The sequence below is a fragment of the Vicugna pacos genome, chromosome 10 (genome assembly GCF_048564905.1).
Source record: "Vicugna pacos chromosome 10, VicPac4, whole genome shotgun sequence".
Lineage (NCBI taxonomy): Eukaryota > Metazoa > Chordata > Mammalia > Artiodactyla > Camelidae > Vicugna > Vicugna pacos.
In genome coordinates, this window is record NC_132996.1 from 67,807,105 (window position 1) to 67,824,683 (window position 17,579).

Consider the following 17,579-nt stretch of genomic DNA (forward strand, 5'->3'; position numbering starts at 1 on the left):
AGTTCATTTGCCATCCCAGTGGAGACATCAAGGAGACAGCTGGGGAGACAAGTTTGGAACTTGGGAGAGAGTTCTGAGCTGGAGAGCAAGGCGGGAGTCGTCAGAGATGGTATTTATAGCCACGAGACTGGCTGACATCACCCCAGGAGGGCATGTGGATGGCGAGGTCCTGGACTGGGCTCTGGGGCTGTCTGATGAATAATCATCGGATCATAATTACCATCGTTTTGTTCTTTGAAGTATCTGGAGCAGTTCCTGGCTCTGTGGAGTTCACTGAATTGAGCAGAACTCTGTGGCACTTTATCTTCCCTCATGCTTTCCCTGCTGATCAGGACTCAGATTCTATGTTAGCGAGTAGCTGAAAGTTGGAATCATTCAGTTAAGTGGGAAATGAAAATATTCTGGAGGAGTTTCTCAGAACCCAAAATGGAACTTCACTCTCACTTGCAGAAGGAAACTCAGATTGTCTTAAATTCCAACTCCAATAGTGGAAGTTCTAAAAACAAAAATTTCATGTTCTACAGACCTCAGAATTCTGAGCTGCAACCTCTCTCCAACCTCTGCTCCTCATTCCCATGCCAAGCTTCCTGAGCTCCAGCTGTTTCCTTTTTTTCTGATACTGGGAGCACTTTGCAACTGGGAATTTGCTCTGCAGAGAATCTGGTTGCACACGGTGACCCCTACAGTCTCTCCTTGCTGCAGAAGCTACGGCCTCAGAATTGACTCCAAATGCAGCCCTCGCCATTTTACTCTCCACCTGGACAGCAGCGGCACCGAAATAGCAGCGTGAATCACTCTGGAAGCGTCAGGCATAGCATCGCCACCGGCCAGGACGTCTGATGGGGGGGACCTTCTGCTTGCATTCCAGGGACCTGAGGAAGGGGACACTAGCCAGCCCACCTGCATCACTGCCTTCTGTCCCCTCTTGGGAGGGCTCTGAATTCATTAAGATTTGGAGAAGCCTGAGTTGGTGGAAACTGTGCAAAGAGTTAACATTTCTGAACGTTAAGAAGTGGCTTTACTATGACTCCGAATGATCTTAAGCCTCAGGGTCCCTCATTTGTCCCCGTTTTAAAGCTCCACATCTCATATTTTTTAAATTTATATTTTTCTTTTCTCAGAGCTCTCAAATTTCTATTTTTCAGGTCTGCCAAGACTTGAATGTAGGTTATTTTGTTTAATCCTTGGCATGACCTTCAGAAATCATTGGCCCTTCATCATCTTCATTTACAGACAAGGACACAAAATCCTTCTTTGGGTTTCTTGAAAATTCCAAACTTGTTGCCTCAGGACCTTTGCACTTTCTGTTGCCCTGTTTGGAACCCTGTCCCTGGCTGGCTTCTCATAACTCCAAGTCTAAGGGGCCTTCACTAACCACTTACTTTTGGGAGCTCCTTCCTTCTCAGCCTCCCTGGTAACCCTTTATCCCTTACTTTTTTTTTTTTTAATAGCATTCACCACTCAGAATAATCTTCATTTGTGTATTTGTTTTTATATGGTACTTATTCTGTCATCAGGCACTGTTTGCAGGGCTTTATAAATCATCAAATCGTTCAATCCTTACAACTACTCTGACATTGAAACTTTTTCAACGGGAATCTGACACAACATTGTAGTGATTATAAATCAATAAAAAATGTCAAAAAAAAGAGAAACTTTTTCATCCACATTTTTAAATGAAAGCAACTGAAGCACAGAAAGGTTAGGCAGGTTGCTAGAAGTCACACAGCTGATGAGGTTAAGCACCATCTGTCTCTCCCAAAAGAAGACAAGGTCTACACCTGCAGAAGCAGCACCTGTGGGCTGCTTTGTTCACTGTTGAGCCCCTGTACCCAGAGTAGTATGCCACACATAGAACTATAAAGAAATATGTAAGAGGTGATAAGACCAGGTCACACAGAGGGAGGAACAGAAGGAAGCTTGGAGAGAGGTGGGGAGGCTATGCAAGGTCTCAGAAGGATGCAAGGCCAGAGATGGAGGAAGAGCTGGGCCGGGGGCAGCAGTGGGATTGGCAGGCGTATGGTGGTCTGGAGATAGTGCCAAGAAGAAACGAACACTCTTGCTGACAGAGTTAACTTAGCAGGTGAGTAAGAGGCCAAAAGCCTCGGAGTTACCCTTTTCCTTCAAGCTCTGCGTCTAATGCATTAACAGATCCCATCGGCTCCTCCAAAATGCATCAAGAATCAAACTTTTGCCACCCATCCTCTGCTCCCACCCTGGCCCACAGCACCATCACAGCTTTCTTGGAGTCCTGCAACAGCCTTCAGAGAGGGCCCTCTGCTTTCATCCTCTTGGTCTATACAGCAGTCAGAGGGATTCTGATAAAACTAAGTCAGATCACTTTTCTGCTTAAAATCTGTTGGTATGTTCCAAAGTGAACACAATGGCCAGCCATCCTGCAGGATCTGGCCCCTGCTTCCTCTCAGCCCCCTCTCCCACTCCCTCTCCACTCCCGCCATTCTGGCCACCCCAGGGCCTCTGCATTTGCCTCTGACTGCAAGGCTCTTCCCTAGGTTTTCCATGAATCTCACTCCCTCACTTGCTCAGGTTTTTTCTCAAATATTAGCTTCTTACTGGGATTTGATCTGCTTCCTCTATTGGAAATGCAACACCTTCCCCCCTTGCCTGATGCTCCATTAATCCTTTCCATGCTTTCTTTTTCTATGCTGCATATACACTATACAAATCTTTTTTGTTCTTACTAAAATGAGCATCACAAAAACAGTGGTTTTTGGCACTGTGATTATTGCTTACTGCATTTCCCCCAGTACCCACAATTACACCTAACACATTATAGGGCATTCAATAATATTTGCCTGCTGCGTGCCAGAAACTGTACAATGCACTTGGAAAGCAAGGATAAGGAAAATAGACACAAAGCTCTTGTGGGCCTTACAAAATGTGGTACGGATACCAAAGTTGCTGGTGTAACACGTGATTGGACACATGACGCCGTGAAAGCAAATAACAGGTGGACAGAAATTAGTGAGCTTGTTGGGGGCAGATGGTCAAAGAACGTTTACAGTTCATCTCATCCTGAAGAATCGGAGAAGACGCTATCCTGGCAGAGTTGGTGGAAGGGGGATCCCAGCAGAGGAAACACCTTGCAGTCAGGCTCAGAGTGAAGAAACCAGCCTAATTCAAGGGATAGACATAGTGCGGCTGGAGTTTGGTGCTGAAGGTGGAGAACAGGGAAAAGTAGAGGTGGGAAAAGGCCTGCCAGATTAGACAGGCCCTGAGCCCCAATCTAAATGCCTCCAAGAGTTTTAAGCAAGGGAGGGGGTTACCAGGCATGAAGATCTGCAGTGACCTTGGCTGTAGTGTCGAGGAGGGTCAGACAGCTGGGATGAACGAGGACACTGTGGAGACAATCTATTGGCACAGAGGGCAGTCAAAACCCTGGGAAGGGAGGGCATTACTCAGAGGTGGGAAAAAGAGGTCACAGCAGGGCCCAAGACCCTTATCCAAGGTCCCTCCAGAGTCCAGTCATGTGGCTCCTTTGTTTCGGTAACTACATACTGGTCCAGGACGAAAAATCATTTCTCCCTCACGCTGTAAGCCTTTCACTCCTCTCCGGATCTGCCCTGCCTCTCAAAGGAGGGCTGCGACTTAAGGATCGCCCAGGCGGCTGCCTCCCACCAGCAGGTGGTTAAGCACCTCAGTGAGATCTTTGTCTTCTTCACTCCTTTAGTTCCGAACGAAGGCAGCACTCCTTCATTAAGTGCTAAATACTGTACTGCATGAATATGAACGTTTCCATGGCCCTAGGTTACCAAACCCTCCACCCGAGAGGTTCAGAGAGGGTGTGCGTCTCCACCTAGGGGCCCCGCCAAGGTGAGATCCCGAGCCTGTCCTACCCAAGCCCCAGCGTCTTCACCACCACGCGGGATCTCGGAACACCCAGAACCTGATAGCGAGATCTGGGCATGGGCCAGGGAGCTCTCCTGAGGCTGACCTAAACGGTCACTCCTATAAGCTAGGCTGGGAACTCCCGAGCCTGACACACGCGCGAAGGAACAGGGCTCTCTGCCGCTGGGGAGATGCGAATCGTCCCGGCCAAGAGTCGCCACACAGCGAGGCAGGAAACGACAAGTGCCCGGAGCCCATTACCTCCGGAACCATCGCAGCAGAGGATGACTGTGGCCTTGGACTCCCATAAACCACGGCTGCGGTGAAACCCCACCCTGCTCTATGAAAGACAGCAACTTAAACCTATCAGAGCAAAGTGTCGAAAACTCTCCGCCCAATTGACATTTTTTTAAATCTGAAGGCGGTTCCGCCATGGAGTCCATCAGCCCAATGGGAAAGGTGGAAATTTCCAGAAAGAACAGGACCAATGGGCGCGGCCAGGGCGGCCACGATTGACGGCCGAAGGGACCAATCCTTGTCGCAGGGGTCCACTCCTCCCTCCAATCATAGAGTCCGAGGTGGGCGGGGCTTATTGGGGAGCCCAATCCCGAGGCGTGGAGGAGGCAGGGCCGGGGGAATTACTCTCCGCTGTCCAATCAGAGAGAAGCAAAGATGATGGGCTAGACTTCAAGCCAATAGTAGAAAAGCACAGAAAGCCCCGTAAAGTAGCGCGACCAGTAAGCCGGCGAGGAAGGGGCGGGATTTGGGGGTCCCGGCAGCTTCTAGTAGGTTCCAGAAGGCGGCGCGTGCGGTTGGGAACGCGGAGCCGACGGAGTCTATTCAACGGGGTTCCGGGCCAGGCTATGGAGCAGGTGAAGGGGGAAGGGCGGGCTGAGGCCTGGGGCTGCTGCGGTACCGGCCGAGGCCAGGCCGCGGGTGGAGGGGTGGGGCGGGCGCCCGATCAGGGCTGCCGGGCCGGGGGCCGGGACTGGCAGACCAGCGGAGAAGGCGAGGGCGTGAGGGCCGCGGCGGGCGGGCGGAGCTGGAGGCCTGGCCTCTGGGAGCGCCGGGTCCACTCCAGCGCTAGTCGCCTCCTACTCGGCAGGAGGGTCGGGGGAGTCATCAATTCGGCGTACCCAGCAGGAAGAGGGTCCGCAGCCGGGTCCCGGAGGCCTGCCGGGAAGTGGGTCCAGGGTGAGCTGGGGGGGATGGCGCCCGCGGCGCTGGGAGGAATGCAGGTGGACGAGGGGCCCTGGGAGAGGCTGGAGGGATCAGGTCAACCTCAGGGAATTCGTCATCTGCGAGGGTGATCAGAGACTGCGGACGTAGAAGCCACCCAGGACTTGGCCATAGTTAACTTGGAGGAATGCACCGGGCGGGGACGGGAATACACTGAAAGTAGCTGAGGGACTTAGTAGCCAGTTGGGGGAAATCGTGCTTCTCTGCATCTGGAAAGGCCAGGATAGAAGAGTGTTGAGTGAAGGTATGACAAGCATCAGGCCGAGTTCTTTGATGCGGGAAAGGGGAGGGTGCAGTGAAAGTCCTTGGAATGAATTTCATCTCTATCAGTGTTTTACAAGTATACGTGCGGTCCCTCCCCGTCTCGTTTTTTGTTTTTCTTTTCCTTTCTTTCTCTTTCTTTTCTTTTTTCTTTCTTCGTGATGCAAGAGTAACTGAGGACTGATACTTCTAAAAGATTGGTTTCTAATTACACAAAGAGGAATTAGTTGCTGTAGAAAATTTAGAATGTGTAGGTAAGCAGTAAGAAGTAAGTTATTTGATTCCGCTCAGCATTATTAGGGGCCAAGTTTGAAGTTACTGCTGGTTGTTTTCAGTGACTTAATTATGCCTTCTGTGGCCTGAAGGTTTCGAAAAACCTAGAGGGGTTTTATTCATTTGGAAGCGGTTATTGAACTGTAATGATTGATCTGGGGGAAAAAGAAAACAGCTCAGGTCTTTTTGTGTGATCCACAAAGCTGGATTTTTTGCTCTAGTTTAGTTATTGCTCCTTTGGCCAAACATGGAGCCTCTTTGCTACGTTTTTAAAACTTAAAGTGGAAATGGAGGGGTTAATAAGCGTTTTGCACTGTTTTGATAACTGTTTCAGGGATTAAATAGGCTGTGATGTAGACAAGAAACATTTATGACAGGAGGAACACATTACTGTGTTAAATTTAAGAAAAGCTCTACTGCAGTTATCAAAATAGAAGAAAGTTTTAATGATAACTGCCCACTGTAGAAGTGTACATACAGGTAGACTGTGAATGAGTGTTTGGCCAAACCCAGGACCACACATTTACCATGAGCGTTGTACAGATGGCCTGGCGTTTTTACTCTAGGTGTGTTAGAATGTGCTTGAATGTCTTGGGCCCATTCAATATGTAGCTTTTCTTGTTTTCATTTTCAGTTCTGAGGTTCACACTTGTTTTAGTGTTAGGAAATATTTGAGTTTGACAAATTTGAATGTCCAAAATTGTATATATGTATTTTTAACTAAGTAACCTTTCAAGTAAATCTCACCGTGATAAACTTGGAAAATTTGACCCAGTACAGACATGTGTCTACACTTGATCAGCAAAATGCTGCGAAGTGATAGATAAACATACACGATGTTTAACAAAACAATTCCTTCTATTATATGCACCACATGCTGGTATTTTCTGTTCCATTTGATCTTTCAAAGTGGTGGTTATGACCTACAAACTTGATTTCTTGACCTACTGCTGATAGGCGCTCAGTTTGGAAGATGTTCTGTAGGATAGGCAAGAATGCCACCAAGCTGTTCCCAGCTGCCTTGTGGTACTAGATGAGTTTTTTAAATCTTTTGTCTTCTCACCTGCGTCATGGGCTCTAAGATTTTTACCCCTTTCTTGCTGGCAGTCTCTTTGCTTTTCCCTCTAAGAGGTTGTCTTTCTAAGATGTCTGGCTGATGGAGGTTCCTAATTGGTGTGCCTCAGTTCCAAAGTCGTTTCTCATAACAATTCTTTGTTGCATCAGTACAGTGGGTCATGGGCAGATGATAGATAATAAGAAAGAATAACTTAGTAACTTGAGTGACACCAAGTGTGTATGCCTTTTTCTCTTGTAAGGCTCCCTGGTTAAGAAAAGCCCTTTATTTAGGGCCCTGTTCTGAAATGGCCAAGGTCCACTTCACCTTTTTAAACCCTTTGATGTGTTCCCGCTGTTCTGTTCTGAATATTTGAGAAGATAGAGGATTGAACTACAAACTGTTTCTTTATCCTCTTCCATCCTTTTAGTAACTTAATAATACTTAAACATGGCAAAAACTGATTTTGGGGAACTGCTTTTCCTTTCCTTGTTAAGGAACAGAGCCGTAATCTACCACGTTGTGACATTACCACACCTGTAAAGGGAAGTAGATTGTTCTGATTGTAGGTGAGCATCTTGATGCTCCTGAAGACATCCCCCTCAAGCTGGTAGGTTGCTGGAATGTCTGTCAGGGCATACTCAGCCCACTTCCTTCCTGGTTGCCTCGTCCTGTGAGGAGTAACTAGGCCTGTGTACAATTTATCATTTGAACTCTGGAAATCTATGGCAAATGAATTTATTCTCACATGAAAGGAACTCATGAGTATGTCCTAGAGTGGCTTTATCAGCTTGAAGTAGAGACTTTGGGAAGAGTGGCTGGAATTCTTACTAATCCATACAGGAGCCAGCAAAAAGCAAAGTGTCAGGCTGATGCTTCCTTGTTTTCTTATTTTTTCCTTGCTGGTTCCCAAAGGTGTGGGAAATGTAAATTAATTAACATTAATCTGTAGAGTAACCTGCTTGTCGATAGCAACAGAAAAAAATGAGTATCACCTAAGAAGTCGGGATTGAGGTATATTGTGTGTGGGGGGGAACTATATGGGCGGCTCTTCTCCTCAGGTGAACGAGCTAAAAGAGAAGGGCAACAAAGCCCTAAGTGCTGGCAACATCGACGACGCGTTGCAGTGCTACTCAGAAGCCATTAAGTTAGACCCTCAGAACCATGTGCTCTACAGCAATCGCTCAGCTGCCTATGCCAAGAAAGGAGACTACCAGAAGGCCTACGAGGATGCCTGTAAAACCATTGACCTGAAGCCTGACTGGGGCAAGGTAGGCTGTGTGTGAGCTGGGGCTATTCAGGCGCCCAGAAACTCCTTTGGGGGCAGTTCTTAAACACCAGCCCTCCTGGCCTGCCATCCCAAGAGACTCACAGTTGATTGGTCCCCTCCCCCTAGTTTGAGAATGTTTCTCAGAGTGATGGTGTATTTCATCAAATCTGGGGTACCATCAGGTGTTCAGACATGTCTTACTTTTGGTACTACTATGAAAGAATGTTGCCAGAGAAACTAACAACACTTAGGATCACAAGCTGAACCAGGGTGGGGAGAGTGTGTGTCTTAGCTGTGTGGCTGTATTGTGTGGCGTGGATAGTACTGGTGGTGTATCCTGCTCCTCTTCCTGTTTTTTCTTTGACCTTCGTGGGAATACTCATTTTGTCCCATGAAGTGTAAAGTGGGTTCTTTTGAGTTTGAGTTCAGAATTTACCTCTAGGTGTCCTTTAATTTGTGTTGTATCTTTTTTTGCTGGTTTTAGGGCTATTCGCGAAAAGCTGCAGCTCTTGAATTCTTAAACCGATTTGAAGAAGCCAAGCGAACCTATGAGGAGGGTTTAAAACATGAAGCAAATAACCCTCAGCTCAAAGAGGGTTTACAGAATATGGAGGCCCGGTTGGCAGGTAGGCTCCATGTACACTGTCGTTTCCTTTTCTTTCTCTCTCTCTTTTTAAAATTATTCTTTAAATGGGATCAAACTTGAGGTTCCCTCCAGTGTTGGTCTAGTATGCTACTGGGGCACAATAACTGACTTCCCGGTGATGTGCTTTTCTTTGTTCGGAACAGAGAGGAAATTCATGAACCCTTTCAACATGCCTAATCTGTATCAGAAATTGGAGAGTGATCCCAGGACAAAGACTCTGCTCGCTGACCCTACCTACCGGGAGCTGATAGAGCAACTGCGAAACAAGCCGTCTGACCTGGGCACGTAAGTCAAGGCAGCAAATGGACAGGAACATTGTGTGTGCTTCCTGGGGCCCTGTGGCAGAGGATTCCCTCATCCAGATGGCAGGGTTTCTGCTTTTGCTTTTTCTCCAAAGAACAGTAGGAGTTTGTTGGTTTATTGGTTTTTTTGTTTTTTTGGGGGTTTTTTTTGTATTTCTAGAAAGAGTCAGGAGGAGAATATATCAAGTAATCTGGAATGTTTGTTCTAACCCTCACCCTGCTCTCCTGCAAGTGTGACCTATCCTTTCTGGACACACAAGCTCCACTATCACTGTTTGTATATTGGGGCCAAAACTCAAGGTTGAAAGGATGTCAGTTTTAAAGATGTGTCTGTAAATCTTATATTGGTATCTGACTATCTGAATCTTTTTCTGGCTCCTGAAATCAGACAGAATGTACCTATAACTCATTCCTCTCTACCTACTGGCCTCAAGAAATAAATCTGATCTCTGTTACCTCACTTCAGATGGATTTTCAAAGGACTGAGTATTCTGCAATTGTAACTTTGGATAGTGCAGAATCTTGCAATGTTTTCATGGATGAGAAGCTTTTATATACAGTAATCTGAACTTCAGCAGTACGTTGGGGTTTAAGATCAGTTGTGGAGGGGGTAAGGGTACAGCTCAGTGATAAGAGCACATGCTTAGCATTCATGAGGTCCTGGGTTCAATCCCCAGTACCTCTGTTAAAAAATAAGTACATAAAAGCCTAATTACCACCCCCCCCAAATTAATTGTAGAGAAGAATAAATGCTTTTTTTCCCCCTTCTTTTTACCAATATAGGAAACTGCAAGATCCCCGAATCATGACTACTCTCAGTGTCCTCCTGGGGGTTGATCTGGGCAGTATGGATGAGGAGGAGGAAGTTGCCACACCTCCACCACCACCTCCTCCCAAAAAGGAGACCAAGCCGGAGCCAATGGAAGAAGATCTTCCAGAGAATAAGAAGCAGGTCTCTTGCTTTTTTTGTTTTAAGTAATTATTTACTATCATACACTTAGAAACAGCCTAGTCAACTGGAAATATGTATGTCAGGTGGGGACATCTGTAGACCTCAGAAGGCTATAATTATTTTTTTGAGTGTTTGGTATGTGCTAAGCTTATTAATTAGAATGATTAATATATTAAAAGGCCCATGTGACAAGCATTTGACAGGAATTGTGTCTCAGAGTCTTTAGGCAGCAGGAGCTACCTGTCCACAGTCCCACAGCAACTGTGGTTCCGGCAGCATGGGTGTCAGCTGGACCATCTAGTATAGTTGTGAGTCGTCCTTGTCTTTGCCATGATCCAGAAGGATGCTGTCTCTCAGTCCTTAGGCTTCTGTTTCCTGGTTTGACTGGTGTGTAATTAAAAATTGTCCACTTAGCAACACTGTCTTCCAGAGCAGGAGGCATGTGCCTAAGTGATTTTATTTCCCGTCTTATAAATGGGAACAGCAGATTGTTACCAAATTTAGTACCTTTAAATGGGTGAGCGTTGGCTGTTCCATGGTGTCTCAGCGCTGGAAAAAGGCCCTCCAGTGTGGGTGGTAGTGAGCTCTGCTGAAGACTCCTGCCATGCGTGTAGCCCCTTCTAACCCTCTCATCGCCGCTGGTGTCTGCAGCCACTCAGACCCCGAGACGGCCATGTGACAGAAATCGAACTTGCTCAGCCTCTCAGAATGAAACCTAGCACAAAACAGTCTTGTCCTCCCTAAAGTTGCTTCCAGCTGAAGGGACTTCCTCTCCCCCTGAAGAAGCCCTTACTGTCTGACAAAGATCCAGAAGAGTAGGTGGGAAGGGAGGGGTTTTGGAGGAAACAGAGGTGAAACTCTTAACTTTTCATCCTAACAGCTGGTACTTAACTGTTTGAAACCTGTAGCTGCTTGATGAGGAGGGAGGGCTGTGAATGTGGAGAGCTGCTCCCGCGGCCTTGTTGTGTGTGTTGTGCGGACTTGTGACGGGCCCTGGCTCTCTTGGCCATCTGGGTTAGATTGACCCAGCACTCATTTCTTCCATACCTCATCTAGGCACTGAAAGAAAAAGAGTTAGGGAATGATGCCTACAAGAAGAAAGACTTTGACACAGCCTTGAAACACTATGACAGAGCCAAGGACTTGGACCCCACCAACATGACTTACATGACCAACCAAGCAGGTGAGGCTGGGAGGTGGGCACAGGAGTTGTTAGGTGGTGCTGGAGGAGAGGCCAGGGCTGACTCTTCTTTCTTGACCATCCTGCCTGGCAGCTGTTTACTTCGAAATGGGTGACTATGGTAAATGCCGCGAGCTTTGTGAGAAGGCCATTGAAGTGGGGCGAGAAAACCGAGAAGACTACCGACAGATTGCCAAGTACGCTTGACCTTCTGGAATACCTTGAGTGGCGTGGAGTGGAGTGGAGGGCGCTGTATCTGCATGGGGAGGAGGGCTGCTGGCTGCAGAACCTGCTCTTAGCTGTGGGCTGGAAAGGAGGCTGCAGGAGCCAAGACATAAGGTGTTGGAGGGGCGTGGGGCCCGAGCCAGCTCGCGGGCCTTGAGTCTAGTTGCAGATGTTTTTTTCTCTTCAGCGGCTGGCCTTGTCTGTTGTCTGCCCTTAGCAAATTATTTTCTCTCTTGTCTCTGTCAGAGCTTATGCTCGAATTGGCAACTCCTATTTCAAAGAAGAAAAGTACAAGGATGCCATCCATTTCTACAACAAGTCTCTGGCGGAGCACCGAACCCCAGATGTGCTCAAAAAGTGCCAACAGGTGAGTAGAGATTAAGGGATATTTTGTTACTTCTTTTATTTATTGTAGTCGTTAGTATTTAATAATAAACCTTAAAGTTTTTTAAATATTAAGTTTTTAAAGTATTTTTGGTCATGCTGCCCCTGTCAATGAGGACAACATGTAAGGAATAACCCTATTTTTCTGCTGTCCATTGTGGTCGGCCAAGGTTTCAGCATCTAATGTTGAGGGTCAGTGCGCTAACAGTGTTACAGGTCTTATTGTAACTTAAGATTTTTCTTACCTTATACAACCAAATTATGTAGGGGGGTATTTTATTCACAAAAAGATTGGTCAGAAAATTGAACTAATTAAGTGAAATAAATGAGGCAGAGAAAGACAAATACTGTAAGGTATCACTTACATATGGAATCTAAAAAATACAACAAACTAGTGAATATAACAGAAAAGAAACAGACTCACAGATGTAAAGCAGCAACCTAGTGGTTACCAGTGGGGAGAGAGATAAGGGGGGCAAGATGGAGGTGGAGGATTAAAAGATACAAACTGTGAGGTATAAAGTAAGCTACAAGGATGTATTGTACAACATGGGGAGTATAGCCAATATTTTATAATAACTATGAATGGAGTATAACCTTTAAACTTTTTGAATCACTGTATTGTATACCTGTAATATGTAATATTGTACATCAACTATACTTCAATTTTTAAAAATATTATTAAAGTCTAAAACATTAAAAAAGAAAATCGAGCTATTAACACATCATTTTCATGTAGGGCATATCTTTATACCAAGTGTATGTCAATATCACTCATTCTGTTTTAACAGTATACATTGCTAATGAGTATAAAATTATATTTTTTGAATTGAGGCATAGTTGATTTACAACATTTATTAGTTTCAGGTGTATAGCACCGTATTTCAAAACTTACAGATTATACTCTATTTAAAATTATTAAAAAATGCAGGCTGTATTCCCTGTGTTCTATTCTCTTTGTAGTTTATTTACTTTATACAGCAATACTCTCTGAAAATTAAAATTCTGATCAGGCTTTTTAGTCTAATGTTTATGAGAGTCTGAATGACTATTCCAAGAATTAACCCTTTTTTAGGCAGAGAAAATCCTGAAGGAGCAAGAGCGGCTGGCCTACATCAACCCTGACTTGGCCTTGGAGGAGAAGAACAGAGGCAATGAGTGTTTTCAGAAAGGTACTTCCAGCTCAGATGGTGGAACTTGGGTTGAGAGCAGTTGAATGTGCATTCAGGGCCTTGGCTGACTGTGGGATTGTTAACACTTTGGGGGAAGAAGGTGGCTTCTTTTGCCTTTTTTTTTTTTAAGTTTCTATTTTCCTTATCCAGGGGACTATCCCCAGGCCATGAAGCATTATACGGAAGCCATCAAACGGAACCCAAAAGATGCCAAATTGTACAGCAATCGAGCTGCTTGCTACACCAAACTCCTTGAGTTCCAGCTGGCACTCAAGGTGAGGCTCTGGGAATATTCTGCAGAGCAGCCGTTACTGTAATCTGTGGATGAGGAAAGTGTGCTTTCTCTTTTCATGTTTTCATCAACATCAGCTTGTCGTTCTTGCTTTGATGGTGCACGTGTGAGACTTGTAAGAACACAGGGTGGGAAAGTGGATCTTTTTCCTTCCCATTGTCCTACCTTACATCTTTGTTGTTGTTCTGTCTTTTTTTAAATGTACAGTTGAGTGACATAAAGTACATCCACATTGTTGTGCAACCATCTTCCCAAATGGAAACTCTGCATCTTCTAAACATTAACTCCCTGTCCCCTCCCCCAGCCCCTGACAGTCACTGTTCTACATTCTATGAATTTGATCACTCTAGGGACCTTCTATAGGTAGAATCATACAATTTCTTACCTTTTGTGTTTAGCTTATGGCACTTAGCATAATGTCTTCAAGATTCATGTAGCACATGTCAGCATTTCCTTTTTTACAGCTGAATGATATTCCATTGTATGGATAGACTGTCTTTTGTTTATCCATCCATCTGTCCATAGACTGGGTTCTTTCCAGCTTTTGGCTATTCTGAGTAATGCTGCTATGAACAGGGGTGTACAGATTATCTGTCTAAGTCCCTGGTTTCAATTCTTTCAGGTATTATAGGCTATAGTAGAAATACTGTAGTTCTGTGTGGGGGTTTTTTGGTGGTTTTTTGTTTTGTTTTGTTTTGTTTTTTTGAGGAACTGCCTTATTTTCCACAGCAGCTTTACCATTCTTACTGCAGGTGTCTAGGTCTGCTGTTCTCAGTCATGTAAAGTACGGTCAGATACAGTCATGTTCAACACTGGAGGGGTTACTCAGCATTGCCCTCTTGAACATGAGCTCCTATGTGCCTCTCGGCGATTTTTAAACTGTTCTCTAGGAGACAAGCCTGGACCATCTTGTGGGAACAAGATAGAATGTGATCTGTCTAGAGACACCAGTACCTGAGTCTGTGATGGTTTTTGTTTGTTGCCGCTATTCTGGGTCTGTGTGTGTTGTAGAGACATCATTGCTGCTGGTGGAACTGTACAAGGGCAATGTCAAAAGCAAGCTGGTTTGCAAAGCAAAGAATAACATTGCCAGGCACCTGAGAGGTGGAGCAGTGCTTTCCGAGTCCGCACATGGGAAGAAGGAATGAGTAGAATCGCTTCTGGCCTTAGAGCTTCTTGGTGGAGGAGTTGGAGTTAAGCCTAGGTGCACACACGACTCTGTTTAGCATTTTTCCTCATAATTTTATATTTTAAAGGTATACAGAATACCCGTGTGTTTTCACCTTTATGCAGCCATAAGCAGTGACACATTCTTACTGAACCATTTGTGAAAGGAAATGATGTGTTTTGGCACTTGGTCTCTAAATTCTTGAGCATACGTCTCCTGAAGTACCTCTTCCCATCCAGTCACAGTATTAGTAGCGCCTAGTTTCTCACACTAGAAATTCCCCTACCTTTTGGGTTTTTATCCCATAACATCAGCCTTTTGAAAAATCTGGGCCCCTTGTTTTACGTGAGATGGAGCCTAATCTGGGCTTGTCAGCCCTTGTGGCTCTGCTTACTGAGCCTCTCTACTCTCCTTTTGCTGGGCCCGCTGTCAAATTATCCAAATGCCAGGATTAGCAGAAGCACTGGGAACAAAAGTAGAATGTTCTGTAATGGCTCGGGTGAACAGTTAGATTTGTAATTCCAAATGATCAGTCTGCCCTAAAGTAACTCGTCTAAAGGAATGAGCCTAATTCTTTTCTGTCTTTCCTTCCTAGGACTGTGAGGAGTGCATCCAGCTAGAACCGACCTTCAGTAAGTAACTTTCTGTGCTGCTTCTCTATCCCCTTACTGGCCAGAGGATTGAGGGGAGAGAGCGTGCTTGTGGCCTGTGTCTTTGGGGCCTGTAGTGTGTAGGAGCTAGCCTTCGATGTGAGGGCTGTCAGTGTTGAGATTAGGACGAGGTGTGTTTTGGATGACGCCTCACCTCTCCCTTCCGTCTGCAGTCAAGGGCTATACACGGAAAGCGGCCGCCTTGGAAGCAATGAAAGACTACACGAAAGCCATGGACGTCTACCAGAAGGCACTTGACCTGGACTCCAACTGTAAGGTGGGGCTGCTTCTGGCCTTTGGTGAGCTCTCCCTTGCCTCCCTTTCTTCTTCAGATTTTTTCAGTGTTCATTCACTGACTCTTCCATCCCACCTGTTTCTCTACGTGTCTGTCTCTCCCCCTCAATTACCTCTGCTGTCTTGGACCTGCTGCAGCAGTGAGCCAAGCCAGGTGGGGCTAACTCCCTCCCCGTCTGGCTTTACTGGAATGCAGGAGGCTGCAGATGGTTACCAGCGCTGCATGATGGCCCAGTACAACCGACACGACAGCCCCGAAGATGTGAAGCGGCGGGCCATGGCCGACCCCGAGGTGCAGCAGATAATGAGTGACCCGGCCATGCGGCTCATCCTGGAACAGATGCAGAAGGACCCCCAGGCGCTCAGCGAGTAAGTCGAGTTAGAAGGGTGGCATTGGAGGGAGAAGGTGAACAGGAGCAGTGAGAATGCACAATGCTGGCAGCAGTGTGATCGGTCTGGGTGAGATGTTCGTTGTGTAATTCTTACTTAGAAGGTTGGCAATTGGTGGTGAGCTGGAAGGGCTTTTGTGTGTTAGTCATGATGGCTTAAGTGCTTAGTTGAAAGACCAGTTTTGCTGGGAGAAAGGTCTCAGCTTAAAGCTGTGTCCATGGACTGCTGCACAGTGGGACTGGTCCGCTTCTGACCATGGGCAGAGAAGGCCTGTGCGGTTCTGTGAGGCAGTCTTTGCCAGGACGCCTCCTTCACCACCACCTATTGGTGGCGTCCAGGGGGGTTTGCACTGGGGATTGCTCTGCAAGCAAGTTAAGAGTTTTTTTAGGTTAAATCTCATTTCACATAACTCTGCCTCTTCTTTGTCAGACACTTGAAGAATCCTGTAATAGCACAGAAGATCCAGAAGCTGATGGATGTGGGTCTGATCGCGATTCGGTGATGACTTGCTCATCATCCCCCTTCCCTTCACCCTCATGTGGAAAGAGGAGCTGGGACCGCGGCAAGCAGCACGAGCAGGAGGGAGAGAAGGGGAGAAAGCCAACAACTTATCTATATATTTATACAGACCTATGTGGACGATTCAGAGACTTGTACTTGCGTTACTTGTGCAGCCGCTGCCTCTGGGCCTTCCCAGCACACGCATGGTCTCTTCTGCTGCCCTGAGTTCCATGTCTCCCGCCCCTGTCCCCCAGTCGCTGTCTCAGCTGCTCCCCCATAGTTGGTTTTTTATTTGGGGCGGTGGGCATGTATGGGTAGGGGAGGGGGTGTTCTTCCCAACCTCAGGTCCCAACTGTCTTCACATTGTTAACTCCACGTCCTCTCCTCCAATAAAACAAGCCAGTCAGGCGTGGTTATACGTTGCTATGTCCCTGAGTAATTTTTTTGCCAAAAGATTTAAAGTTGTCCTGCAGAGGTCACAGTCTGGATAGGGAGAGGTGTAAACGCACTCCTGGGAACCAGAGCCTCCTTTACTTCCTAAGGAGTGGGGTGGGGCAGTGTGAGCTTGGCTGGATTCCACAGCCGCACGGAGGTGGCCACTAGGTGGTGCTGTCACTCAGTGAACACTGAAAGGGAGCCTGGAGGCTCCTGCCCTCCCCAGAGTGGCACCAGCTCTGGAGGTGATTCCCATGCTGTCAGTTCTCCACACTAATCTCAAAGCCAGAAAAAAACTAGTTAGATCCAGAGAACACTGGATCTCAGCAAACATCAAAAGCAATTTCTATTGCAAGAGATTCTCTGAACCTTTCTTTTGGAAAGATCGAATCTTCCTAATAACTATGTATAGTTAGTTTTAGTTCTTAACTCACCACTTTCAACTGAGCTTAAAATAGGTTTTAATGACACTTTCCTATGGTTGCAATAAACTTTCTAAAACCCTCTTGGACTGGAGTCTTCTCAGTTGTAGTAAAACTTCCTCATTTGGTCACTGAGTGCAGCCTTTGGGCTAGGAAGTCGCTGAGGCCAGCAGTTGGCTGTACTTCCTGCCACCTTGACTTTGCATAAGCCGGCCTTCCCCTGGGAACCCCCAGGCAGGCCTCCTCCCTGGCCTGGGTGGCCCAGTTAGAAAACCTGGCTTCCACAGGGATTCTGCTGCACCTTTGGTGCTACCATCTCTTCAGGCTTTGTTCCCTCCATCCCCAAACTGACTGTCTAGGAAGGCTGAATTTCTCCTGGGAACCAGTGGTGAATATAAGGCCTTTCTCTCCTGAAGCTTACATCTCGATGCAGGTGATGGACAGGAAGATGCTGGGCCACCAGGTGCCCTCCAAGTCACACTTGTGAGTCACATTTGCATAGGGACTTAACAGGTGTGAGCCTCGTATGCACTGGCCTGGGGAGGTGGAGGGACAGCGTGGCGGTGGCAAGTCTTGAAGAGACCTGAAGGCACAGAGCAGGCAGGTTGTGAAACATCAAG

The 17,579-nt window shown here is 46.5% G+C and overlaps 1 protein-coding gene and 1 long non-coding RNA gene across 3 annotated transcripts; one reads left to right on the forward strand and one right to left on the reverse strand.

The window, feature by feature from the left end:
• Positions 1–2,725: 2,725 nt before the first annotated feature.
• Positions 2,726–4,290, reverse strand: LOC140698813 (uncharacterized). Of its 2 annotated transcripts, none has more exons than XR_012076789.1 (3): positions 4,111–4,290; positions 3,288–3,399; positions 2,726–3,135 (listed from the first exon to the last, which is right to left on the reverse strand). It is a non-coding gene; the product is annotated as an uncharacterized lncRNA (long non-coding RNA). The 2 variants fall into 2 exon arrangements; XR_012076790.1 differs by having other exon boundaries at positions 2,726–3,175.
• Positions 4,291–4,565: 275 nt separating this feature from the next.
• Positions 4,566–16,524, forward strand: STIP1 (stress induced phosphoprotein 1). The gene is made up of 14 exons (XM_006216639.3): positions 4,566–4,721; positions 7,738–7,947; positions 8,431–8,572; positions 8,736–8,877; positions 9,678–9,846; positions 10,903–11,029; positions 11,121–11,223; positions 11,498–11,618; positions 12,711–12,807; positions 12,958–13,082; positions 14,863–14,899; positions 15,091–15,194; positions 15,408–15,580; positions 16,031–16,524. The coding sequence occupies exons 1-14, from the start codon at positions 4,713–4,715 to the stop codon at positions 16,101–16,103; spliced, it is 1,632 nt and encodes a 543-aa protein (XP_006216701.1). The 5' UTR covers positions 4,566–4,712; the 3' UTR covers positions 16,104–16,524.
• The last annotated feature ends 1,055 nt before the right edge of the window (positions 16,525–17,579 follow it).